Source organism: Chionomys nivalis, chromosome 1 (genome assembly GCF_950005125.1).
Source record: "Chionomys nivalis chromosome 1, mChiNiv1.1, whole genome shotgun sequence".
Taxonomy (NCBI): domain Eukaryota; kingdom Metazoa; phylum Chordata; class Mammalia; order Rodentia; family Cricetidae; genus Chionomys; species Chionomys nivalis.
In genome coordinates this window covers 78348849-78375716 of record NC_080086.1, presented here as the reverse complement: position 1 = coordinate 78375716, position 26868 = coordinate 78348849, and the positions used below count along the sequence as shown (strand labels likewise).

Sequence of the window (26868 nt, the reverse complement as noted above, 5' to 3'; positions counted from 1 at the left end):
AAGGGTGACTCCTCCCCAGGGAAGGACCACTTCCACAGGCTATTTAAACTGCCCCTCAGAGAATGAACAAGTGGTTTCCGGTTTCCCGTGTTCTCCCCCTTGCTCTCTTTCCCTCTCTGTGCTTTCCCCGGGCCATCCGGGAGCACTGCATTAAACTTGGGAATCTTTGTTTCTCTCTGACTTGGTCTGAATGGAATTATTTGCGTCGGCAGAGAAGCTCATCTAAGAAATATTCCCAACAGTGGAGGCTCGGGGACTGAAACTTTCTCACTGCCTGTAAGGGAAAGTGGAGGAAAGCAATGAGTTGCTTCCGCGAATCCATCACAGAACTGGCACCAGAAACCAGGTCTTCTCTGCCTCCCAGCGGGATCGCCCTCAGACCTGCAACCTTCAACCTTGTGTGGCCCAGCGGTGACCATTTCCATCCCACATTGTCTCCCTCAACCCCATCTTCCTCACCCTACCCTTGGCTCACCGGACGAGTTCCCAACGTTCCAGTAAGGGTTACCTCATCACCTGTGGGGCCTCATAGCACAGGCTCTAAGCGGCTCCTGGCTCGTGCTAGAACTACATTTCCCAGCAGGCAATGGAAACGCGTTGTACAAAGAGCGAGGAGGGACAATATTGATCAGCTTTGCGCTGGCATTGGTCAAAGTTCCTTGGACATAGTTTGTTGGGTGTTTCTCTAATGATAAACTAGCGGGGCGGAGCTTCGGGCATAAAAACAGAGCTCAGACAGAGAAGTCGCCTTATTCCAAGCTCAGGCTGCACGATGTGGCTCACCGTGCTACTGCTGGCCGTGCTGCTGCTTTTGGGTCTCCACAGGGTTTACTTGGGTCTCTTCAGCGGAAACTCCCCGAACCCCTTCGCCAAGGACGTCAAGCGGCCACCTGAACCCCTGGTGACCGACAAGGACGCTAGGAAGAAGGTTCTCAAACAAGGTCAGCTGGAGGGACTGTGGGTTCCAGGACTGCTCTCAGGTCTTCTCATGGAGGGAACGGACCTATCTGCCCATTAGAAAAGTGCCGGGAAAACTCGCTTGCACACGGAACCTCCACGTCTTAGTATTCTTTGCTCCTGAAGTTTTGGGTGTGGGCACTATCCTTGGCACGCCAAGATATTGGCATAACCTAGTCCCAGCACTTCCAGTTGGAATCTCTTCAGATAGCAGCTGACAGAGTAAGAGACCTTTCACCTACTTGGTTATAGAGCCAACTTTTTCCTATGCTACTGTGCAAACTCGCGTTATGGGAAGCAGCACAGAAAATTTTCCCAACAAGTGGTTTGACAGGCAAAGTGTAGTCCCAGTTCATAGGATTGAAGCTTGATTATAAAATTTGGGAGATGTCATCCCGACATCTGTAAAACACGAGTAGAGTTGCTCCCAATGTGTATGGTTTTTGTGAACGGTCTCACTTTTGGCTTCAAACTCACCATGAAGCCCTGGCTCATATTCAGAGCAGCCCTTCTGCTTTTGCCTACAGGAAGATGGGATTACAAGCAGGTACCAACATGCCCGGCCTCCGAGATTCTAAAGAAGTGTTGGAGCTGGGCATAGTGGTGCAAAATTGAAATTCCAGACTGGAATACACAGAGAGACACTGTCTAAACAAACACCAAATAACCAAAACCCTAAAATGTAAAACCTTCAAAAAACAAACAAGGATCTCATGTTTGACCTCCAGGGGACTCTTGCTTGTAAACTTTAGCCCAGGCTACCTCAATTCACTATTTACTGGGGACTGACCATGTATTCCTAATCCTTGAGTGTCTACTTCCTAAAATGTGCTAATTTAGGTGTTTCATTATTGTTATTGTTTGTGGATTTGGGGAGGGGCTTAGATCTCATACTTGAAGCCCAGGCTAGCTTAGAAGTTGCTATGTAGGCCAAATGTACCTAAAATTCACAAGGATTCTCCTGCCATAAGAAAGAGATTGTAGATGGTGGGATTACAGATATGAGCCACCAGGGCCTGAGCAGTGATTTTTTTTTTTTTTTGAGACACTGTCTATCTGTGTAGTCCTGGCTGTGCTGGAAATTTCGATACAGACGAGGCTAGTGTTGAACTGACTGAGGGAGTTCTTCCTGTACTTCTGCATCTGCCCTGGGCAGGGATTTTAATGAACAGATGTCTGGACCCAGTGGCGCATTCCTGTGACCCCATGCTGGGGAGGAAAGTCAGGTGGATCTCTACACAGGGAGTTCAGGCCTTTAGGGCTGCACAGTGAAACCCTGTCTCCAGGAAACCCACATCAACGAATCCTGGAAAGGAAAGAACGAAAGGGGAAATGAGGGAGAGAGCGGGAGAAACAAACTCAGGTCTTGTGTTGGACGAGCTTTCTAGCTTGGTCCTGTCAGGTGACTGCCACACCAGTGGTCTGTGTGAGGTTGGTGCTGTGACTCTCAGAGTAACAGCTCTGAGCAGCCCTGCCTGCCCCAGCTCCATTGGCATTCACAGACCCTGCCTCTTCCAAAGAAGCCCAGTTCCCAGAGCCCCCAGCACAGGCTCCACCCTCCCCGTGTTCTTTTCTTTCCGTGTTCTCATTCACAGAAATGTCTGCACTTAGATTACAATGCCTACGCTCTTGCTCTCTTTCTGGTAGTCAGCTGCTTCCTACTTTCTTTGAAAGGTATGAAAATGCCAGGTACATAGCAGGGTTAAGACCTATCTCATCACTGATTAATCTGCCTGCCTGGATTGAGTATTCTCTGGAAAAATGTTTCGAGCCATTTTAACCAAGAGTTCTCTGCTAAAGTGCCCTAGACAGGGGTCTGTCTCTCTTTCTGTCCTGTTTCAACACTGGGTCTAATGAGCCCAGGTTGTCCTGCAGGTCATCTGTATAACTGAGGATGACCTTGAACTCCTAACCCACCTTCCAGGGGCTGGAATCCCAGTAGTGCACCAGCATGCCAGGGTTGCCTTAGAGGGTTCTCACATCTATAAGCTAGAGAGGTCCCCTCTGGCTTCTCTGGCTTCTCTGCCTCCCTGCTCTTGTCTGAGAAGCCCGCCCTCTGTCTCCTCCTCTCTCCAGCATTCTCAACCAGCCGAGTACCAGAGAAGCTGGATGCCGTGGTGATTGGCAGTGGCATTGGGGGGCTGGCCTCAGCTGCGATTCTGGCTAAAGCTGGCAAAAGAGTCCTTGTCCTGGAACAACATACCAAGGCAGGGGGCTGCTGTCATACCTTCGGGGAAAATGGACTTGAATTTGACACTGGTAAGGCTTGTGCGGAAAAGGGTTGGGAACTTGGATCTGTCTTTGGGAGGCGAGGAACGGGCACTATGGGGTGATATTGGGTATGCACAATGGGATAATTTGGAGTCACTTGTATGTTTTGAGGTCCCAGCTTCTTTCTGGGCAGCTCCATTTCTGTCTGGCTTGGCTAGAATTGGGTGGTATATGTTCTGGTACATTCCTGTAGAATGGGTGGGCAGCCCTCTCTGGGCATGAACTTGGCCAGGCAAGGCAACCTCTTCCTTACTTGGCGCATTTCCAGGGACCAACTTTCTTCTCCCTGTACCTCCTTTTGTTCCCCAACAGGAATTCATTATATTGGACGCATGCGGGAAGGCAACATTGGCCGTTTTATCTTGGACCAGATCACTGAAGGGCAGCTCGACTGGGCTCCGATGGCTTCTCCTTATGACCTGATGATACTAGAAGGGCCCGGTGGACGAAAGGAATTCCCCATGTACAGTGGGAGGAAACAGTACATCCAAGGCCTTAAGGAGAAGTTCCCCAAGGAAGAAGCTGTCATTGACAAGTACATGGAGCTAGTTAAGGTAGCATGAAGCACAATCAGCATCCACAGTTCATTCCAACAACACTGACTGTTTCATTGCTGAAGGACCTGGTTGGGGCTCTGGTTGGGAGAACTGAGGTGGGAGGCAGGCAGGAGGGACTGGTTATGTCTGTCCTGAATGCAGTGTACACTTGTATATGCCTGTACCTTGTCTGGCTCTTCAGCTGCCGCCCTCACTCTGGCCTCTAGATGGCACCCCTGGGAAGTCAGGCTTTGAGGAAGTTAGATGTCCTCTGAGAGGAGCCAGACTCTTGGTCTTTTTGTGATTTTTGAGATAGAGCCCCACAGTGTAGTGCTGGCTGGCCTTGAACTCACAGAGATCCACCTGCCCCTACTGGGTGTATGCCATCAAACCTGGCTTCTGGACCGGGATATTTGGAAGGAATTTGAGGGCTGGGGATTGTGGCTCATGCTTATTGGCATGTAGGACACTCTGACTTCTGAGTGCCCCATAAACTGAGCATGGTGGTCTACCATATAATGCTAGCACTCAGGAGGGAGGAGCAGAAGGATTAATAGGTTATGGTCACTGGGATATATTGGACACACACACACTCTCTCTCTCTCTCTATATATATATATATATGTATATATATATATATGCAATATTTTAAGCATATGAAAGAGCAAATATATTCTCATTTGAATAGAAAGAAGGAGAGAAATCTGGGGCCATGTTGTTGTTGTTGTTGTGTTGCGATGAGGAAGACAGTCTTGCTATACAGTCCTGGCTTCGGTGTCAGTGTATGGCTATGGTTACTCTTGAACTCATAGCAGTTCTCCTGCCTTAGCACCTCAACTGTTGGGGTCACAAGCCTGAGTCACCATGTCCGCTCAGCTTACATTTTTTTAAGTCCAAAAATTCAGACATGAGTTAGCGTTTTTGGGCTTGTGGTCAGTGCCGGCTATAAGAAAGGTGTCAGCCTACAGAGGCTCTAGAGACTCACCCTACCCTTTCTTCCCCAGGTGGTGGCCCGTGGAGCCTCTCATGCCATCCTACTGAAGTTCCTCCCATTGCCCTTGACTCAGCTCCTCAACAAGTTCGGGCTGCTGACTCGTTTCTCTCCCTTCTGCTGAGCATCTACCCAGAGCCTGGCCAAGGTCCTGCAGCAGCTCGGGGCTTCTCCTGAGCTCCAGGCCGTTCTCAGCTACATCTTCCCCACGTACGGTGGGTGCTCCTGGCCCAGGCTCTTCTAAACTGCTGCCTATTCAGCTTTTGTTCTTTCTGCCTGGCTGATAAGCCAAAATAGACCTAGGCCTGTGGAGTTTGTCAATAAGGACTGAGAAGTCTGTTCCCTGCTGGACACTGGTAGAAATTCTTTTTTTATAAACTCGAGATTTGTTTTTCTTCTTCTCCTCTTTATCTTTTTTTCTTCTCTCCTTTTTTTGTTTTCTCTTCCTTTTTGGTACAGGTTTTTTTCCCCCTTTGGTTTTTCAAGACAGGGTTTCTCTGTGGTTTTGGAGCCTGTCCTGGAACTAGCTCTTGTAGACCAGGGTGGCCTCAAACTCACAGAGATCCGCCTGCCTCTGCCTCCCAAGTGCTGGTTTTAAAGGCGTGTGCCACCACCGCCCGACTTTGGTACAGGTTTTTACAGGCAAGCTTTGAATTCTTGTAGTGAAAGGTGCCCTTAAATCCTGATCCTTCTGCCTCCACCTCCCAGTGCTAGGATTAGAGCTATGTGCCTCTAAGCTTGGTTTTGTGGTTCTGGAGAGCAAACCCAGGCCTTCTTGCATGCTAGGAAAGCACCCTGCTAATTGAGCTACATCCCCAGTGCATTTTCTCCTCCACGTTGCTCACCCCCGAGATAAGTTCTGATTTTGTTCTGTCTGGTCTGGAACTCTCTGTAGGCTAGTCTGGCTTGATTCAGTGATCCTTCCATTTCAGCTTTGAGGTGAGACTGTCACACTGCTCAAGGGCACATTTTCTCTTTAGCCATCAGTGTCAGTGACTTCCTTGGTGTCCGCAGGATAGTGTTTTCAGGGAGTGTATTTATATTCCCCAAAAGCTCAAAATCTGCCGTGCGTCAGGAGCATGGGATCCTGGATGGACTCACATGGCCCTTCACAGGAAGCACTGTTTCTTCCAGAATGGTGCCAAGTGAGCAATCTGGCCCGCTCATCTTTTCTTTCTTTCTTTCTTTCTTTCTTTCTTTCTTTCTTTCTTTCTTTCTTTCTTTCTTTCTTTCTTTCTGCTTTAGGAGTAACCCCCAGCCACACCACCTTTTCAATGCATGCTCTGCTGGTTGACCACTATATACAAGGAGCGTATTACCCCCAAGGAGGATCCAGTGAGATTGCCTTCCATACCATCCCATTGATTCAGCGTGCTGGGGGCGCTGTCCTCACCAGGGCCACCGTGAAGGGTGTGCTGCTTGACTCTGCTGGGAGAGCCTGTGGTAAGAGACCTTCACTGAGCTGTGGGTCACTGGGCTGGGGTGAAGGTCCTGATGTGTCTTTATAGTTGAACCAGCCTGTACATTCATGGTAAGATCCTTGGGTCTGGGCTGGTGAGACAGCTCAGTGGATTAATATTCCAGCCACTACGCCTGATGACCTCAATTTGATTCCCACAGCCTACATGTTGGAAGGAGAGAATTGACCCTGTAAGTTGTCCTCTGAGCTCCACTTGTGGGCTGCAGCACCCTGACCACCACGCAGAACAAAGGAAGAGAATCAGTTGTTACAGCAGGTCAGGATTGACATAAGGGTTTTGTGAGAATGGCCAGAGATGAGGTTGGACACAGAGGCTAGAGCAGACCACAGAAACTCTTGTGATTCATGAAGCTGAGTGATGGGAGCACTGAGGACGAAGAACTTGGCAGCAGTGAGGGAGGCCCGGGACTCCAGAAAACCAGTGTTCTTGGGATGGGAGCACTTGGCTAAAGATAAGCAAGACCTTATGGGTGGGTGAGAAGAGCCAGAGACGGACAAGACAGAGCATTTGAGGTTCGGGCTGAGTGTGAATGCCTGGGGCCTCCTTTGCTCAGAGGAACTTCTAGGTTTGAGAAATGCGGGTATACCCTAGAAGACATCTGGATAGAGTGGCTGTACACAGAACTTAAATTATAAGGTAGGGTTTCTAGTTAGCCTAAATTTGCTAGATACCTGAACTCCTGGTTGTCCTGCTTCTACCCCCTAAATGCTAGGATTACAGGCATATGTCACCATGCCATCGCTACAGCTACAGCTCTGAGAGAAATGTATTTCATGCTTTCCTTGATTTTCTTTTATGCAAGTTTGGGGTGCAGTGATCCTAGGGGCTCACACATGCCAGACATGTGCTGTGCCACTGAGTGATATCCCAGCCATTAAGAGAGTTATTTTTCTGTTGGCACAGAGGCTGCACTTTAATCTGCTGCTGTTTTACCCAGAAAACTTTGGTTTTGAACTTACTGGTCTGCTTCTCTGGCAGGGGGCCAGCTCCTCAGTCCACCGCCATATGTGAATTCCATTCCCGTGGGCACTGGCAATGTCATTGCTGACAAATAAGCTTTTAATTAAATCTCTATTGTTCTACTTTCAATGAGACTCTGGGCTGAAAACATGCTAGCTCACAGAGGCTGAGTAGCAGCTAGCTGACCTTCTCTCTGCTGGCCTCTCCAAAAAAGAATGTCCTTCAGCTCGGCCATAACAAAATAACCTTCCCTCTCCATGCGCCTATCATCTTAAAGACAACCATGACTCTGTGATTCCTTTCTATCAACTAGCTGCTAACTCACCCTCTCTGAACCAACATTGATTTTATTTAATTAATGCAAAAGGAAACTTGTGATGCACAGTGTGATCAAATTTTCCACACGACTTAACTGAGATATGAGGAAGGGTATAGATCTTGTGTTCTTCAGGAGCTCACAGAAACTCAGCCATATTCTTGTGTCTACAGGTGTCAGTGTCAAGAAGGGACACGAGCTGGTGAACATCTATTGCCCCGTCGTCATCTCCAATGCAGGAGTGTTCAATACCTACCAGCACTTAGTGCCAGAGAGTGTCCGCTGTCTGCCAGGTAAAGGCTGGTCCTCTGAACTGGCATTCTACTGTGGAGCTTCTAACCCAGCCTGGGTCACGCTCGTACTCTTGTTGGGCACCCCTCTGGCTGTCGATCTCCCCTCTGCTACCAGCACCATCACATTTACATTTGGGGAACCCAGGACCGCACAGGTGAAGGGCCCTTCACAGAGGCAATGGTGGAGCTCTGAGGACCCAGTTATTATGTCTGTTGTCAATGTATAGGCTGTGGACTTCAGGCTGAGAATCCAAAGCCTGTATATTTTCCTTCCCATGTCTGAGAAACTGGAGCTCTAATAGAAAAGGACTCTCGAAGGGCAGAAGAGGGCTGGGGGTGAAAGTTGGCTGATCAGTGAGCTTGCCTAGCATGCATCAAGCCCCAGGTTTGATCCTCACAAACAGGCAAGATAGCTGTGGGGGATTTGGCAGTAAACCTGACCTGGTAGGTGCAGGCAGGAAGCTGAAAAATTCACGGTCATCCTTGGCTATGTGAGACCCTGCCTCAAAACAACAAGGACCACTGACATGTCTCAAAGGGGGAAAAAAAAAGTACTTGCTGCTAAGTGAGGTAATCTGAGTTAGATCCCAAGAAGTAGAAGACAAGCAATTTGTCCTCTGACTCCTCCCCGCACATCCGGACACACACTTGTCCATGTGCACCTACAGTTTCTAAGGGGACAACTGGGACAGTCTGATCGTGCAGAGGTGCTGTGAATTAGCAGTGTGGAGGCCGCACCTATGACCAATGGTGCATGGAGCAGAGTTGGTAGAGGAGGAAAGAATCTGAGGCTGATGGACACACCAGGAAGAGCAGGTCCCTGCCAGGATCCTGTAGGAAGAGCTGTAAAAGTGGCTATGTCTCTGTGGATGCTGGCAGCTGAGCAGCAAGCTGCAGGTCAGAAAGGGAGTATCCTGAGGCTGTCCTGGCAGGAGGAGCTGTCTGGTCACAGCTCCTGCAATGCAGTGCTCACTGGCTCCCTCTACAGATGTGAAGAAGCAGCTGGCGATGATAAGGCCTGGCATGAGCATGCTCTCACTTTTCATCTGCCTGAGAGGAACCAAGCAGGACCTGAAGCTTCAGTCCACCAACTACTATGTTTATTTTGACACGGACATGGATAAAGCGTAAGATGGGAGGGGTGGGAAGACTGATGGCTCTGGGCTCAACCCTCTGGACCACGCTTCCACCCTTGACATGGTTCTAGGAGTCGCAGGAGGATGTGTGTTGAGGGAGCAGGTGTGCGGTCCCCAGTGGACTTCCAGAAAGGGTTTATATACCAAAGCTGTGTTTGTTTCACCCTGCGTGGAGTTTCTGGAAGTGAACCATCTTCTGGGTGCTGGTGGTGGCTTCAGAGGAAAATGGCCTAGAGATTGGCAGTCACACCCACCTCATTTACAGGATGGAACGTTACATCTCTATGCCCAAGGAAAAGGCTCCAGAACACATTCCCCTTCTTTTCATTGCCTTCCCATCAACCAAGGACCCAACCTGGGAGGACAGATTTCCAGGTAGGGCTCTAGGTCCAGGGGAGCTAGGTGTGGGTCAAGGCAGGGCCAGGCAGCAGAAACATGGCCGTATACCTGCAGGTCGATCCACCATGACTGTGCTGGTACCCATGGCCTTCGAGTGGTTTGAGGAGTGGCAGGAGGAGCCACAGGGCAAGAGGGGTGCTGACTATGAGACCCTCAAAAATACCTTCTTGGAAGCCTCTATGTCCATGGTCATGAAACTGTTTCCACAGCTGGAGGGCAAGGTAGGGGCTGATGTTCACAATGCTGGAGATGATGACACACGCCTTGACTGTTTGTCTTTTCCTGGGTGCAGGGGTACAGCCTGAGGTTACAGAGTCGCAAGGAAGAGTAAGGTCCTTGCAGATTCCCTTGTTCACCTTTGCCCTGCCCTTTTGCCTCCTCAGGTGGACAGTGTGATTGGAGGATCCCCACTGACCAACCAGTACTATCTGGCTGCTCCCCGAGGTGCTCCCTATGGGGCCGACCATGACCTGGCTCGTCTGCATCCTTATGCTATGGCTTCCCTAAGAGCCCAAACCCCCATCCCCAACCTCTACCTGACAGGTACATTCCTTCACTTTGCCAGAATCTGGGATTCCCTGACACAATCTTTTGTTTCCATCCTCAGACCCCACCCTCTCCTTCAGCTCCCATACCAGGAACTGGGCTACCTTGGCTCACTACAGTCCTGGGGTCTATCTGAAGCTGTCTCTCATTGGGTGGCCCTGAAATGGAGGGATGAACACAAGAACCGTTGCTTGCCCATCTTCATGTGTGTAGACATTCATGGACCACTGCTTTTGCTTTCTAGGCCAAGATATCTTCACGTGTGGTCTAATAGGGGCCCTACAAGGGGCCTTGCTGTGCAGCAGTGCCATCCTGAAGAGGAACTTGTACTCAGATCTGCAGGCTCTTGGCTCAAAGGTCCAGGCACAACAGAAGAAGAAGATGAAGTAGCCCATTCAGAGCTAAGCCAGAGAACGGCACCTCCCCAACTTCTTTCTCATGGTGTCCTTCTGCTGTACTTCCTTGTACACATATCAAAAGCGCTTTGTTTCTGATGCCTGCTGCAATTCGAGTTCTCCTCTGCACCCTGCATTTCTACCTAAGGCCTAGTGTGGGCTGCACAGCCTTGATGTCTCAAGATGAAGAATGCACCCAACCTTCCCCACACCCAGCACTGAGCAAGGGTCAAACACTCAGAACCCCTGAGGGTGTTGGCTATTGGAGTAGGTTGGTCCAGTTCTGCCCTGAAGCTTTTTGCTCTACCCACTCTAGTATTGTGCTCTCCCCTCTGTCAAAGGGAAGGATGACCAGCATGGGTTTGGAGTGGCAACTCTCAAAGTGAAAGCCGAGGGGCTCTCGGCTTTAAGCTTTGTCCTCTGATAGAAGCAGCCTGAAGGAGCATTCCAATCAGAGACAGACCAAGAGATACCACTGCACCAGCAAAATGTCCTGTACACCAGCCTGTGAGATCTTGACTACAGAATAGCCAGCCTGGCAGGGAGGGGACGAGAGTGGACATGTTTGGCTTGAATACAGGAAGCCCAAAGAGCACCAAGCCTAGCGATGATATTTGTAGTTGCTGGCACATATTTAAAGCTGTGTATTGTTTCCAAAATACTTGGAATCCAAATTCCTTCAAATTCTGTAATATATGCACATATATGAGAAAACTTGGGGAATGGGCTTCCGGAGTAAAGTCAGATTTGTTTGTTTCATATACATGGATGAGGCACAACAACTTAAGTAATATTTTTAAACTTGTAAGCATTGTATGATCTGTCACATGAGTTCCTACTATTACAAAGCTGCTTTGGGCTCTAGAGTAGGGATTCTCCACCTATATGAATCAGTGGGGAAGATGGTGAAAATTTAAAACCGTTCACTAAGGATAAACAGGCACCAATTTTAGTTCATTTAAGAATCACATTAATACATGCAATGTTTCAGTGTGTTGATATCTGACGTTTATTTTGCTTTCTGTTCAATGATGACATGAAACTCCACTGAGATGCACTTGCAGCTCAACAAAATAAACTGAAAAATACTTATTATACCACAAACTATTAGCATCTATGACAAGCGGGTTCCCATTACGAAACTGCCCTTCAGCAATTGAGCAGGGAAGCTCAGAATAGTCTACGGGAGTGCTGCCTGAGACTCCGTGTGCTTCTTATAAGCGAGCCCAGCCCTGGTGTGGACACCTCAGCTGGGCCAGCACCATCCACACAGTCTAGAAAAACATGCTTCAAGTGGTCTACCTATAGAAAACAACCTCAAATGACTTTCTGTGGTGGGAGCCATCTCCTTCCAGTGCAGCTTTGCAAGTGAGAGAAATTCTGCTGTGTCTGCCAGCACAGGAAACATTGTCAGCAGTCCAAAGGGAGAGGCTCTGAGGACCCTGAGAATATGTCATGTGTCTGTCCTTTTGCTGTCCATCTTTGTTCCTGAAAATCTATCTTAACTCCTGCCCTTCCAGAGCAAGAGTTGACAAGTATACGGTCACAGCAACCTGTGATTAGGAAGAACTGTATGAGCCCCAGTTTCAGATACACCTCCAACAGGAAATGTGACCCCCAAATTCCTGGTGGGGTGTGGCAGTGGGTGCGGATGTTCACTACACTAGGCAGATAGGATACCAATGGCTGTCTCTTGGGGCTTAGTTTACTTGGGGAGATGAGAGTGACGTCAGAACTAGTCATGCTGGAGATCAAGATGAGGGAGACAGAAGGAGCTATCAGTGTGCAGTGGGGAGAGCCGATCCACTGGGGAAGCTAGGAAGGAATATAAGCCTGTGAGCTGAGCCCTTCAGAACACAAGCACCTGAGTAAGTCAAAGGAGAGGAAAACTAACCAAGAGAACCAGGAGAAGCTGGAACACAGAGGACATGATGAAGGCAGAGGCAGACGGAGTGTGGCCTGAATGATGAAGCCAAGGAATCCAGTCGAGAATACAACTCCAGACAAAAGCTTCGACCAGGGCACACATTCTGGAAAGATCCATGTTCCCAATCCTGGCATTAGAAAAGGTCAGGAGAACCAGTTCAGGTGGTTCCTGAAAATTAATGGAGAAGAAACTCAGTTTCTTTTTAAAGTGGGGCGGGAGGATCTGTGACAAGAAAAATGTCATAGTTAGCAGTGTGGAGTTTTCAGATGATTAAAGAATCTGAAGAACAGGTAGAGGAGCTTGACAGGTACAAGGGGGAAATTCTGGCTGGGTGACAAGGAGACAATGTGGCTGAGTTACTTAGCATATAGCAGAAGTTGCACCGTGGGAAGCTTCCTGAGTGCCAGTCTGTCTGACTAATACTTTCTAGACTAACCATTGATGAGGGAGGGCCCAGCCACTGTGGGCAGTGCACGCCTGCTCGGGAGGTCCAGGGAGGTAAAAGAAAGCAGGGTGAAGGCTGAATGCGAGCCCAAGGAGCAAGTCAGTAAGCATTAGTGTTCTCTATGGCTGTGTTTCAGTTCCTGCCTCCAGGTTCCTTTCCTGACTTTCCTCAGGAATGGTCTGCGAGTTCTAAAATGAACTAAACTCCTTCCTCTACTTTTGGTCATGGTGTTTATCACAGCAATAAAAACACTAAGGAAGGGAGTTGAAGAGATGGCTCAGCAATTAAGAGCACTGACTGCTTTTCCGGCAGACACAGGAAGGAAGAAAGGAAGGAAGGAAGGAAGGAAGGAAGGAAGGAAGGAAGGAAGGAAGGAAGGAAGGAAGGATTGCACAAAAAATATAAAGGAAATTGAGCGAGCAACTTCCCACTGTGGCCCTGTAAAGCACACAGGGCACTGCAATGTCATTTCCACGGCACAGGATCCTTCCCAACAGGAACCGCCCCTGTGCTCACCAACTTGCCATTCACAAGACGGTGTGAGGTTTTGTTTAGGTGTGGTTATGGTTGTTGTTGTTGAGACAGAATATCCCTCTGTAGTCCAGATCAAACTCGGTGCTGTAATCTCACATATTAGAAAGCAGACACTGTACCAACCAGAATCACAAAATACAAAATGCTGGGCTTAGAGAATACCAACCTGAAGCCAGGCATGGTGGTTCATGTCTGCAAACCCAACACTCAAGAAGACTGCTGTGAGTCTAGGGCTAGCCTGGGCTATGGTAAGACCATGTCTTAAAAATAGTAATAGTAATGAGAAAAAGTTTTAATAACAAAAAATTAAAAACAATACTAGATAGGTCATTGCTCAGTCTGCCATCAAATCAACCTTTTTTAAATCATGAGTATTCATGACTTTCAATGACTTTGTGGAAATAGGATCTGCTATTTGGGTATATCTTTTGTCCTCTCCAAAAGACTTCATTTTGACTTTTATGAAAATTACAATTCATACAATTTAAAACTTGCCAGGCATGATGTCACACATCTTTAACCGCAGCACTTGGGAGGAAGAGGAAGAAGCAGACAGATCTCTGTAAGTTCAAGGCCAACCTGGTCTACTTAGACTATGTCTCAAAACAAAACAGGAAGGACAGGAACTAAAGAAGACACTGTCACATGACTTTGGTCATGTGATACCCTGCAGCAATTTGGGATTCCAACAGCAGGTAAGACACCAGACGTAGCCCTTTCTGAACTTCACTGAACCTTGGACCTTAAGTAGGGTCTCATGTAGTCCTGGGTGGTCTTGAACTCACAATCTAGCCAAGAATAACCTCAAACTTCTGACATTTCTACCTCCCTCAAGTTCCCAAGTGCTGGAGATACAGGCATGTGCCATCATGCCTGCTTAAAACCCATTCCACAGAATATTACCCAGCCTCTGGTGCTTTGTTGTACTAATGAAAAACGGATTGACAGGCGAATTAAATAAAACACTCCTGAACGCTAATGAAAACTGAGGAGAAAATGGCGGGAAGAGGAGATCACTCACTGCTGCTCCTTACTAGCTGTATTTTTTTTTTTTTGAAGAGGTATTGTTTCCAAGCTAGTGACAGAGCTGTAGATGTGACTGTAGTGCTGCTACCCCAGAAACAGAATGTTAATGAACTTTTACCTTAGTTTACCTTGGGCGATAAAAGGTGATTGGATAATAAACGCCAGTAATCTTCAGGATTTGAATGAAACTTGAAACTTCCTTCTGATATTGCTATGTGAATTGTGTCTCAATTATTCCCGCGCCTCCACACCAGTCCATGCTGGGGCATCAGGCACTGATATAGTGGCGCCTGTGAAGTGGGATTGACCATTGAACCCCAAGAAATGCTGGAGAAGGGACCAGAAGTAAGGAGGAGAACATGAGTAACACATGAGGAAAAATTTCACCACACATGCATACATGAGTAGTTAGCGCTCAGATAATAAAATGGGACAGTACCAAAAGCAATCTACAGATTCAACGCAATGCCCATCAAAATCACAACAAAATTCTTCAAAGACCTCAAAAGAATGGTACTCAACTTCATTTGGAAAAGCAAAAACCTAGGATAGCCAAAACAATCTTGTACAATAAAACAACTTCTGGAGGCATCACAATCCCTGACTTCAAACTCTACTACAGAGCTACAGTACTGAAAACAGCTTGGTATCGGCGTAAGAACAGACAAGAGGATCAATGGAACAGAATAGAAAACCAAGATATCAATCCACACATCTTCAAACACCCGATTTTTGACAAAGAAGTAAAAATACCAAACGGAAAAAAGAAAGCATATTTAACAAGTGGTGCTGGCATAACTGGATGTCAACATGTAGAAGAATGAAAATAGACCCATACCTATCACCATGCACAAAACTCAAGTACAAATGGATCAAAGACCTCAACATAAAGTCAGCCAAACTGAACCTTATAAAAGAGAAAGTGGGAAGTACACTTGAATGCATTGGAACAGGAGACCACTTCCTAAATATATCCCCAGCAGCACAGACACTGAGAGAAACAATTAATGAATGAAACTTCCTGAAACTGAAAAGTTTCTATAAAGTAAAGGACACGGTTAACAAGACAAAACGACAGCCTACAGAATGGGAAAAGATCTTCACTAACCCCACATCAGACAGAGGTCTGATCTCCAAAATATACAAAGAACTCAAGAAATTGGACACCAAAAGATCACATAATCCAATAAAAAAAAATGGAGTACAGACATAAGCAGAGAACTCTCAACAGAAGAATCTAAAATGGCTGAAAGACACTTAAGGAAATGTTGAACAACCTTGGTCATCAGAGAAATGCAAATCAAAACAATTCTGAGATTCCATCTTACACATGTAAGAATGGCCAAAATCAAAAACACTGAAGACAACTTATATTGGAGAGGTTGTGGGGAAAAGGGAACACTTCTGCATTGCTGGTGGGAATGCAAGCTGGTACAACCCCTTTGGATGTCAGTGTGGTGATTTTTCAGAAAATTAGGAAACAACCTCCCTCAAGACCCAGTGATACCACTTTTGGGTATATATCCAAAGGATGCTCAATCGTACCACAAGGACATGTGCTTAACTATTTTCATAGCAGCTTTGTTTGTCATAGCCAGAACCTGGAAACAACATATATGCCCCTCAGTCAAAGAATAGATAAGGGGGCTAGAGAGATGGCTCAGTGGTTAGGAGCATTGCCTACTCTTCCAAAGGTCCTGAGTTCAATTCCCAGCAACCACATGGTGGCTCACAACAATCTGTAATGAGGTCTGGCCTGCAGGCATACGTGTAGACAAAATATTGTATACACAATAAATAAATAATTTAAAAAAAGAATGGATAAGGAAAATGTGGTATATTTGCACAATGGAGTACTACATAGCAGAAAAAAATGACATCTTGAATTTTTCAAGAAAATGGACAGAGCTAGAAAACATTATTTTGAGTGAGGTAACCCAAACACAGAAAGACAATTATCACATGTACTCACTCATAAGTGTTTTTTAAATATAAAGCAAAGAAAGCCAGCCTACAAACCACAATCCCAGAGAACTTAGACAACAATGAGGACACTAAGAGAGACTTACATATATAAAATCTATATTGGAAGTAGAAAGTAGAAAAAGACAAGATCTCTTGAGTAAATTGGGAGCATGGGGATCTTGGGAGAGGGTTGATGGGGGAGGGGAGAGGCCGGGAGAGGAGCAGAGAAAATTTCAGAGAGCCAATGAAGAGCTATCAATGGAATGTCTTACCTCAGGGATTCAAATAGTGCCACCTTATGCCAGAAGTTCGTAGCTCAGGCTACACAAAGGGTTAGAGATCAATTTCCACAGGTTTATATTACCCTTTATATGGATGATATCCTGCTTGCTCACAGAGCTGAGGATATTTTACTAGAGACATATGGATTATTACAACAGAGCCTAAGTCATGCAGGACTAATTATTGCTCCTGAGAAAGTATAGAGACACCCACCTTTTCAATATTTAGGTCAGATGTTATACCTCAAAGAAATTAAGCCTTAGAAGATAAAATTAGGAAGGATGATTTAAAAACTCATAATGACTTTCAAAGGTTGTTAGGAAATATAGAATGGCTGAGGCCTTATCTAAGGTTTCCTACAGGAAACCTCAAGCCTCTAAGGGAAATCCTTAAAGGAGATAGTGATCCAAATTCCAGCAGGCAGTTCTCAGAAGCTGCCAGACAGATTCTCTCACAGATAGAGCAGGGTATAGGGAACAACTGATTATAGCCAAATACATGAAATACATGGCATGTATGTATTTCACCTACAAGACTAGCTCCTACAGCAGTTGTATGGCAAAATGGACCACTTCTGTGGCTGCACCTTCCTGTATCACCAGTTAAAGTATTAAGTCCTTATTTTGAAGCAGTAGCATGCTTAGCACAGAGGAGCAGGATAGAATCTAGGAAATATTTTGGCAAAGAATGAGCTATGATCAATGTTCCTTACACTAAGCAGCAAATTGAGTTGTTATTCCAAAATAGTGATTGTTGGGCAATTGCGTTTGCTCAGATTCAAGGTCAGATTGATAATGTTTTCCCAGCTGACTGCAGTTTACACAACTGCATTCATTCATTTCTTAAAACGGTGGCAAAAGATCCCATAAAGGATGCTTTGTTAATTTTCACTGATGGCTCATTTAATGGGAAGGCTGCTTATGTAGTCAATGGCAAAGGACACGTACAGACAGAACCAGCTTCAGCTCAAATAGTTGAGCTCCAAGCTGTAGCTTTAATGTTTAAAAATTTTGCAAATGAGGCTTTTAATCTATAGACTGACAGCTGTTATATTTATAATGCTTTTCAAATATTGGAAACAGTCCCTTATATAGGGACTAGCAATAAACAAGTTAAGATATTGTTTCAGCAGATTTACTAGACCATACAACATAGAAAGTTACCATGTTTTGTGGGACATATCAGAGCACATTCAAATCTTCCTGGTCCATTAACTGAAGGTAATGCTTTAGCTGACTAATTTACAAAAATAATTGCTCTATCTCAGATTGAACTTGCCCAGCAGTTGCATGATTTGCACCATCAAAACAGTTTAAGTTTAACAAAGCAATTTAAATTGACCAGGGATGCAGCTCGCCAAATTGTTAAGCAATGTGAGAGATACCCACAATATCTACCCATGCCTCATTTGGGGGTAAATCCCCGAGGACTGCCTCTTAATCATATATGGCAGATGGATGTAACTCATGTTACCGAATTTGGAAAGTTGAGATATGTGCATGTGACAATCAATATGTATTCAGGATTCATGATGACCACTGCACAAACTGGGGAAGCCACCAAGCATGTAATAACTCATTGCTTGAAATGCTTTTCATGCATGGGAACCTCAAAAGTAATAAAGACAGACAATGGGTCCATATATGTTAACAGAGCATTTCAAAGATTTTGCACCCAATGGAATATTGTACATAAGACTGGTGTTCCTTATAATCCTTCAAGGGCAAGGAATTGTGGAACGTGTGCATAGCTCCCTGAAAACACAACTCCAAAAGATAAAAGCAGGAGAGCTGTATCCTCAGATGCAATATAACATCTTAAATCTTAAATTTAGTGTAAACGCACTGTTTATGTAAATGTCCACAAGTGACCAGCAGCGGACAGATTGTGGCATAATAGTACAAAGACCACCTTTGCTAAAGCAAGGTGGAGAGACCCTTGCACTGGAATATGGAGAAGGCCAGACCCCATATTAATTTGGGGTCGAGGGCATGTCTGTTTTTTCCCAGGATGAAGATAAAGTGAGATGGCTTCCAGAGCAACTGGTTCAAGGAATTCAGCAGAAGAATACCTGACCTGATGACATCATAGCTGATAATGGCCCAACAGGAGAAACAAAATTAGAGGAGACCCAGGAGGAACCTGTGACCTGACTTTCCTCGCCCCCACGCAAGGAATGCCTGATTAGGAGCCTGTTGTTGCTGCCACCACTCTACACTGGAGGGCGCCATTCTGCCTCCAGAGATCCCAGACAAAGAGCCCTGCTGAGGTGACTGCTATGGCTGCAACTTGCTGCAGTTTGAATCCTATTTACTTGGAACTAAGATGCAGACTGTACATTTGACTGTTTTAGTATCTGGGACACAGAACTCATTTTGGTTAAATATTGGCCCTGAGAACTAAGACCTAAGCTTTCCCCTCAGGGAAAAAAAGACTCAAAATAAGAAATGACTGAAGCCTGCTTCAGTTAAGAAAGAGGCAGCCTGAGGATGTAACAGTTGCTCAGAGACTGAACTGGTATTTGATAACAGCAATGTCATTGTACTCTTACTAATATTGACCTGATATTTGTAACTACAAATAAGATGCTGAGAAAAGTTGGTATTGACCAATGATGCTGAGAATCATGGTACTGACCTAAAGATATTTGGAAGAGTTGGTATTGACCGACAATGCTGAGAATATGATATTGACTTGACAACTGCTGAGAAAAGTTTAACACACTTGTAAACGTTGGGATTTAATGCATACGTTAAAGAATTTTAGATTTTGATACAATGTAAAAGATTTGAGAGGCGCTCTAAACTAGCAGAAGAAACATTTTCAACCCAGGAGATTCTCTTCTCCTTAAAATAGGAGACTATAGCCTTTGGGAGAATGATCATTCCTAAAGCATTATAATTTATCCTGACAAGAAAGTATGGCTCCGAGACACAGTGCCCAAAAGTATCTCTCTTCCATGAACTAGATTTCCAACGACTGGTAATTTGGGTAAATAGGAAGGTTTACCCAAGCCAGATGTAATCATTGGCCCTATTGCAGAAGTACAGGTTTTATTAAAATTAATAAGAAAGAGTGAATTGTGGGCCCATATTTCTACATGGTGTAACAGCCAAGTTCTCTGGCGATGGTTAGAATCCAGAACAGACACGTACCCTTCCTGACAGGCTGTTACTACCCTAACAAAGGCTCGGGATATGCTGCTCCTTTTCTTTGTAATTCGGTAGACCGCCTGAGAAGAGATGTGAATTCCAAGCTAGTGACAGAGCTGTAGCTGTGACTGTAGTCCTGCTCTGGGAAAGATGGGCCTACACAAGACCTTGTCTCAAAAGAACAGAAAACAAAACGAGTGAGGAGTGTGGAAAGTGGTGGGGCTGGACACAGCCTTCCTACCTTCAACCCTGGTCTCCGAGCACCTTTATCATTGATAGACCTATCTCTCACCCAATGTCCTCTCACCTACAAGTGATTTGACCACATCTGTGAGCCAGAAGACAAACCCTGGCGAGAGCAAGGGAATCTGCCATTGCAACAGTTGTGCAACACAAAGTTCAAGGTTTCAGCTAGCCTTATCCAGTTGGTGCCCAAACCCGGAGAGAGACGGTCAAACCATGTATGCACTGTCCCTGTCCTCTTGGAGCCAGAAGATGATCCTGACATGACATAGGAACCCACAGGAGTGAGTGTGTGTGTGTGAGTGTGTGTGTGGAGCAAATATCTCTAGGATAACTCATGCAGTTCACATTTTTCTTTTCCTTTGTTTTACTATTTAATTGACTCCTTTATTTTGTCTCTCCCATTTATCCATCAGCTAAACAGCACTGATTTAGTTATCCTGTAAATGGAAATTAGCCAAGAGCACTATTTTTTTTTTTGGTGGTGGGGGAAGGATTACTCAGTTTAACAGTCCTAGTTTTCCTGGAACTCACTTTGTAGACCAGGCTGGCCTTGAACTCACAGAGATCAGCCTGCCGCTGCCTCCTGAATGCTGGCATTAAAGGTGAGGACCACCATGCCTGGCTCTGTACTGTCTCATTTTCAGACTGTCCTGAGGATGGGAGGTGTTTACATTCTCACTGCTGTGTTGGTGAGATGGCTCATGCCTCCAAGGCTGGTAACCTGATTTCATCCTTGGATCTGAACAGTGGGAGAAGAGGATTGATTCCAGCAAGTCATCCTCTGGCCTGCACTCCCCCATAAACAGAAAATGTAATTTAAATTTTTCACTGTAAACTGATAAACACGGCTTGCCCGAAAGCACATAGCAAACTGCCAACAGATCAACTGGCTCCTAACCCAACACTATTTCTAACGTTTGTTGGGGAATGATACATACAAAACTCTGAAAGGGCAGGAGCAAGGAGGATTCAGACGAGGGAAAGCAGATCCTTGGTGGCTCTGACCTGGGTCCCACCCAAACCCTAGGGGTCCCTGGAGTCCTTACCACCTGGCTGCCATCCATTGGTTTCTGTGGTCAGGGCCTGGAGAATGCCATGGTTCTTCAGCTCTGAGATCTGTAGGGGCAGGCGACCTTTAGAGTGAGGGTGGACTTCCTGTCTCCCCCCACACAGCTCTTCCCACCCACTGTATATGAAACATTCGGGAAATGAGAGGCAGAATATAGAATGAGAGAAGAATATAGTTTGCTCTGAAGGACTGATTAAAAGTAAGTGTGTGTGTGTGTGTGTGAGTGTGTGTGTGTGAGTGTGTGAGTGTGTGTGGGGTGTGTGTGAGTGTGTGTGAGTGTGTCTGTGAGTGTGTGTGAGTGTGAGTGTGTGTGAGTGTGTGGGTGTGAGTGTGTGCACTCACGTAGGCCAGAGGTGAACTTGGGTTTTGTTTCTCAGGAGACTTCCACTTTGCTTTTGGCAAGAGGGTCTCTCACTGGTCCCTGAGGCTCCCCGCTTTGGCTACACTAGCTACCCATTGAGCCCCAAGATCTGCCCGCCTCTGCCCCCACAGCACTAGGATTGCAAGCACAGCCCCCATGCCTAGTCTTTTATGTGTTCCAGGCATCAAACCCAGGTCCGCATGTGGGCACGACAACTTTACTGTGGATTACCTCAGTCCTAACTGCGTGTGCATGTGCACACTCACATGAGCTCAAAGCCGAGTGCACACTAAACACTCATTCTACACTGAGCTACACCCCAGTTCTAAATTCAATCTTGTTTTTGTTGAAGACAGAGTATAGCTATATTGCACAGGCAGGCCTTGAACTCTTGTCTTCCTGTCTCAGACTCTGATATGCATGGACTTACAGGCCTGCACCACCTCCTCCAGCTGAAAGATATTCTTAAAGTGGAGGTCCTGGATACGTCGACTGTGCGGTTGCAGTTTGTTAATGTGTGGGACAAACGCATGTCCTGTTGAATGCTATAAACACAGAGGCACACAGCCCCTTTGGACAGTGGTGTGTTTTGGCATCCCTAGTGCATTCGATGCTCATTCTCTGGGTGCTATGATCTTATCAGACAGACACTGTGTGTTGGGTTCGTGCTTGCCCTCCTGTGTCCCCAGTACAGGGAAGCTTAGGTTGGCAGCAGAGGCACGCAAGAGCGGGTGATATATACCGGAACTCCTCTGAAAGTCATGAGTGAGCCACTGTCCTTGTACAATGAGGAGTGCCCAGCAGAGACACTTTCCACCTGCAAGACAGACAGACAAGACAGACAGAAAGACCGGGATCAACTTCCTGCAGCAGTCTCTCACGGGCCATGGTTTAAAGGAACATGGGATGTACTCACTCATAATCGGTTTCTAGCCATAAATAAAGGACATTGAGCATATAATTTGTGATCCTAGAGAAGCTAAATAAGAAAGTGAACCCAAAGAAAATCATATAGTCATCTGCCTGGAGAGGGGAAGTAGACAAGATTGCAGGGCAAAAACTGGGAACTTGCGGGTGAGGTGGCAAGGGGCAAAGGGGAAATGGGATGAGAAACATGAGAAGGGGAGGATGGGAGGAGCTCGGGGGATTGGGATGGTTGGGATATAGGAAGGGAGGATATGGGAGCAGCGAAGTATATATCCTAACTAAGAGAGCCATCTTAGGGTTGGCAAGAAACTTGACTCTAGAGGGGTTAGCAGGTGTCCAGGGAGATGTCCCCAGCTGGTACCTTGGGCAACTAAGGAGAGGGAACCTGAAATGACCCTATCCTATACTGATGAATATCTTGCATATCACCTTAGAACCTTCATCTGGCGATGGATCGAGGTAGAGACAGAGTCTCAGTTTGGAGCAACGGTCTGAGCTCTTAAGGTCCAAATGAGGAGCAGAAGGAGGGAGAACATGAGCAAGGAAACCAGGACCACGAGGGATGCACCCACCCACTGTGACAGTGGAACTGATTTATTGGGAGCCCACCAAGGCCAGCTGGTCTGGGACTGAATAAGCATGGGTTGAAACTGGACTCTCTGAGCATGGCGGACAATGAAGGCTGATGAGAAGCCAAGGACAATGGCACTAGGTTTCGATCCTAATACATGAACTGGCTTTGTGGGTGCTTAGCCTGTTTAGACGCTCACCTTCCTGGACATAGAAAGAAGACCTTCGTCTTCCCACAGGGCAGAGAATTTGGACTGCTCTTCAGTATCGAGAGGGAGGGGGAATGGTGTGGGGGGAGGAGAAGAGGAGTGGGGATAGGGGGAGGGGACTGGGGAGAGGGGGCAATATTTGGGAGGAGGGGAGGGAAATGGGAAATGGGGAGCAGGTGGAAATTTTAATTAAAAAGAATAAAAAAAAATTCCTTGTAGAAAGAACGGGCGGGCTGCATTCCTGCTGTCCTGCTCGCTTCCACCTGGCTAACTTGTGCCCCGAAATAACAACACACAAACTGTATTCTTTTAAACATTGTCTGGCACATTAGCTCTAGCCTCTTACTGGTTAATTCTCACATCTTGATTAACCCATTTCTAATAATGTGTGTAGCACCATGAGGTGGTCGCTTACCGGGAAAGAGTCTAACCTACTTCCATCTTGGGAGTTTAATCGCGTCTGACCTCACTTCCCTTCTTCCCAGCATTCTGTTCTTTCTACTCTGCCCACCTAAGGGCTGGCCTATCAAATGGGCCAAGGCAGTTTCTTTATTGACCAATGAAATCAACACAAACAGAAGACCTTAACACATCAATTCCTCATCTTTTCCTAGATTAAAAAAGAAATAAACTTTGGAGAAATCTAAAGAAAAACCACTTAGACACGGTGGTGCACTTGGGAGGACGAGGCAGGAGAAGAGAAGAGCCTATCTTTACCCTCAGCTCCCACAGAGAGGGTGGTGCTGCAGGCATTTGCTTGAGACACCGGGTTCACACGATCTGAAGAGAAGCATGTAGCATGGTACAGGTAGTACTGTAGGTCTAACACGATGTAGCGTGAATATGGCTAGGGTACCCACCATAAGAGAAAGGAAGGGAGCATAAAGGGTAGAAGAGGGAAGGGCAAAATTATAAAAGGATTACTTAATATTATTTAAGAAATCACTTGATGTATGCATGTGCAGGTCAGAGGCAATCTGTAGGAGTTGTGTCTCGGGGCTGGAGAGATGACTCAGTGGTTAAGAGCATTGCCTGCTCTTCCAAAGGTCCTGAGTTCAATACCTGGCAACCACATGGTGGCTCACAACCATATGTAATGAGGTCTGGTGCCCTCTTCTGGCCTACATACATACACACAGACAGAATATTGTATACATAATAAATAAATAATTTTTTTTTTTTAAAAAAAAAGGAGTTGTGTCTCTCCTTCCACTATGTCAGTCTGGGGACAGAACTCAGTAGGCTTGGCAGCAGGCACCTTTACAGCTGAGCCATCTCGCCAGCCCCTAAGTCCTGGAACTTGCATCAGTGAAGTTCATTTAGGCACTTTGCCCAGCCCTTTCACTCAGCAAACCTTTCCCCTGATAGCGTTTAAAAAACACAACAGCTAAGTAGCACTGGAATGCACCCTTAATCCCAGCACTTGGGAGGCAGAGGCAGGCGGAGAGTTTGAGGCCAGCCTGGTCTACAGAGTGAGGTCCAGGACAGCCTGGGCTATACAGAAAAACTGTCTCAAAAACAACAACAACAACAACAACAACAGAAGCACATATTAGGGTCAATCCTTCTACCACGTTAGCCCCAAACATTTAAAAATCATAGATGAAAAGAATAAAAATAAATAAATAAGTAAAAAAAAAAAAGGAAAAAAAAAAAAAGAAAAAAAAAATAAAAATCATAGATGCTCACCTTCCTAGACCTGTATGGAGGGGGGAGGATCTTGGACTTTCCACAGGGTAGGGAACCCTGACTGCTCTTCTGACTGGAGAAGGAGGGGGAGAGGAGTGGGGAGAGGGGAAGAGGAGTGGGAGGAGGGGGAGGAAAATGGAAGGCTGGGAGGAGGCAGAAATTTTTTTTCAATAAAAAAAATCGTGGATGTGATTACTTGTCAGCTTGACTACATCTAGAATTAACAAATCAAGCTGCTGGACAGACCATGGGGGATTTTTATTGGCCATCTGAAGTGGAAGGAGGCACCTTAACTCTGGGCCCGCACCTGCTTCTGGCAGCCTACATAAAGGATACGAAAACAAAGCTTTGACTTTGCCTGCTGACCCTCGCTCTCGCTGGCAAGTCCATCCCTTCAGTGGCATTAGAGCCTACTTCCTCAGGATTCTGGCATGTTCTAAAGACCAGTTGAGACGTCCAGACTCATGGACTAAACAACTGCCGGATTCTTGAACTTTCTGTTAGGATAGGAGGATCACAAACTCTAAGCCACTCTAATAGAAACACACATATAACACACACACACACACGCACACACACGCACAATCAGTTCTGTCCTCTAGAGAACCCTAATACATATGGATAAATGGCATATGAACTATTCTGAGATAATGTTTCAGTGGTTAGGTTATCAAAGATCAAAATATGTGATAATTTTTTTAAGCTAGATGATCAAGGGTTACAATAACATGCAGGCGTGTCTAAACTTTCAACCTTACAACAGACACTGTCAACTATCAAATTTACAATCAAGAACCACAGACTCAAGTTATAAAAAAGAGAAAATTTCAAGAAAGATATTCTAATGCTTTTCAAAAGCTAAGTAAGACAGTGAGCCAAAGCCAGTGATTGACAAGGAAGAGAATACTAAATTAACTAATGTAAGTTCAAGCAATACTGATTTTTTTTAGTGAATTTCAGACACCAACCTCATTCCCCAACCCAAGCAAGAGGAAACAAGAATCTTTAAATCGCCCAGGAAACAAGAAAACACTTACATGTGGACAGAAACGTCTGGTTTTGAGACAGAATCAAAGGATCCCAGGCTGACCTTAAACACATTCTGTAGCTGAGAAAGGCCTAGGGTTCCTGATCCCAAGTGTTAGCTTCAGAGATGTTCCACCACGGTGGATTAGAATCCCGTGACTATGTTTGTCTGTCTGTCTGTCAGTGTGACTATCTGATCCTAGAAATAGAACCTACTGCTGCAGGCACGCTAGGCAATTGCTTTACTGCTGAACTACACCTTCAGCCCATGATCTCCAAGAATGAAGATACATGATCATTTCCCCTAAATATTTCTAAAACTCCACATTGTCTGTCTCATTAACAATACAGCCCCCAAACAGCACCTCCTTCTTAGAGTAGGGGCGCTCACCTGTCCATCTCATAGTTTTTTCTCAGTCCCAACAGAACAAGATCTCTCATTCATGCCTCAAGATCACTGGATCAGAACTCGATGGTCTGAGCTGCAAAGCTCCCAGGAGAGCAACAGGCCCACGTGCTCTACCTCTGCCTTCCTTCTTGGCGGCCATGCAGGCTACAAGTAAGCAAACAGTCCCTTTGTGCCATCACCAAGGTGCAGAAGGTTTCTGTGAGTCCTGAACGGAGCCCTGGGGACTGTGCAGCTTCTCTCTGGAAAACAGCGGTGGGGCGGGGCAGGGAAAAGAAGAAAAAACTGGCTCTGTCATTCAGTTCTGCCTCCATTCATGAGGAAAATACTTTTAAAATCTTCTATCAACTGTGAATCTATTCTCAATAAGCAGGATGCTTAGCCAGATGTCTACAGCTTACTGCCCACAATGCAGGACTGGATGGGACATACAGGGGGCTGGAGGGGGTTGGGGATGCACTATGACTGTCTAGACGGCAGTGGCACTGACCTACTTAGTGGGTGGGGTCTGTTTCTGTCCATGACCTCACTGAGACCTAGCTGGCTTATGGGGGTGAGGCTGACTGGCGGTTGCACTTTACTGAAGAGCTCTGGCTCTGTTCAGGTGCTAGACACAGGAGGAGCTCTGGGGCTTACGAGTCTAGGCCTGTTCTCTAGAGGGACGAAAAAACTCAAAATACCAGATGATATTGTAATCTTGCTAAGCCAAAATGATCGTGTGTGTGTGTGTGTGTGTGTGTGTAGTTGTGGTGC

General features: G+C 46.1%; 2 protein-coding genes and 1 long non-coding RNA gene across 8 annotated transcripts in view; 1 reads left to right on the top strand and 2 right to left on the bottom strand.

Annotated features, from left to right (window-relative positions):
• The window catches only part of Elmod3 (ELMO domain containing 3), a 48074-nt gene extending 47503 nt beyond the window's left edge, over window positions 1-571 (bottom strand). For 4 of the 6 annotated variants that reach the window (XM_057768586.1, XM_057768537.1, XM_057768595.1 and 1 more), the window contains exon 1: window positions 476-571. The gene's annotated coding sequence lies outside the window, so the exon portion shown is untranslated. Of the gene's footprint in view, window positions 1-464 lie in introns of all 6 variants that reach the window. The other 2 variants (XM_057768546.1, XM_057768554.1) reach the window with 2 other exon arrangements.
• Window positions 572-691: 120 nt separating this feature from the next.
• On the top strand, window positions 692-11372 carry Retsat (retinol saturase). Its single transcript, XM_057772764.1, is given in 11 exon segments — window positions 692-941; window positions 3034-3216; window positions 3541-3782; window positions 4769-4970; window positions 6001-6198; window positions 7686-7805; window positions 8794-8932; window positions 9207-9316; window positions 9395-9561; window positions 9724-9883; window positions 10131-11372. Coding segments are annotated over 11 exon segments (1836 nt in total). The 5' UTR covers window positions 692-772; the 3' UTR covers window positions 10277-11372.
• A 790-nt stretch (window positions 11373-12162) lies between these two features.
• LOC130889014 (uncharacterized) lies at window positions 12163-26154 on the bottom strand. Its single transcript, XR_009058485.1, has 4 exons — window positions 26101-26154; window positions 22031-22105; window positions 20905-20974; window positions 12163-12376 (listed from the first exon to the last, which is right to left on the bottom strand). It is a non-coding gene; the product is annotated as an uncharacterized LOC130889014 (long non-coding RNA).
• Window positions 26155-26868: the final 714 nt, after the last annotated feature.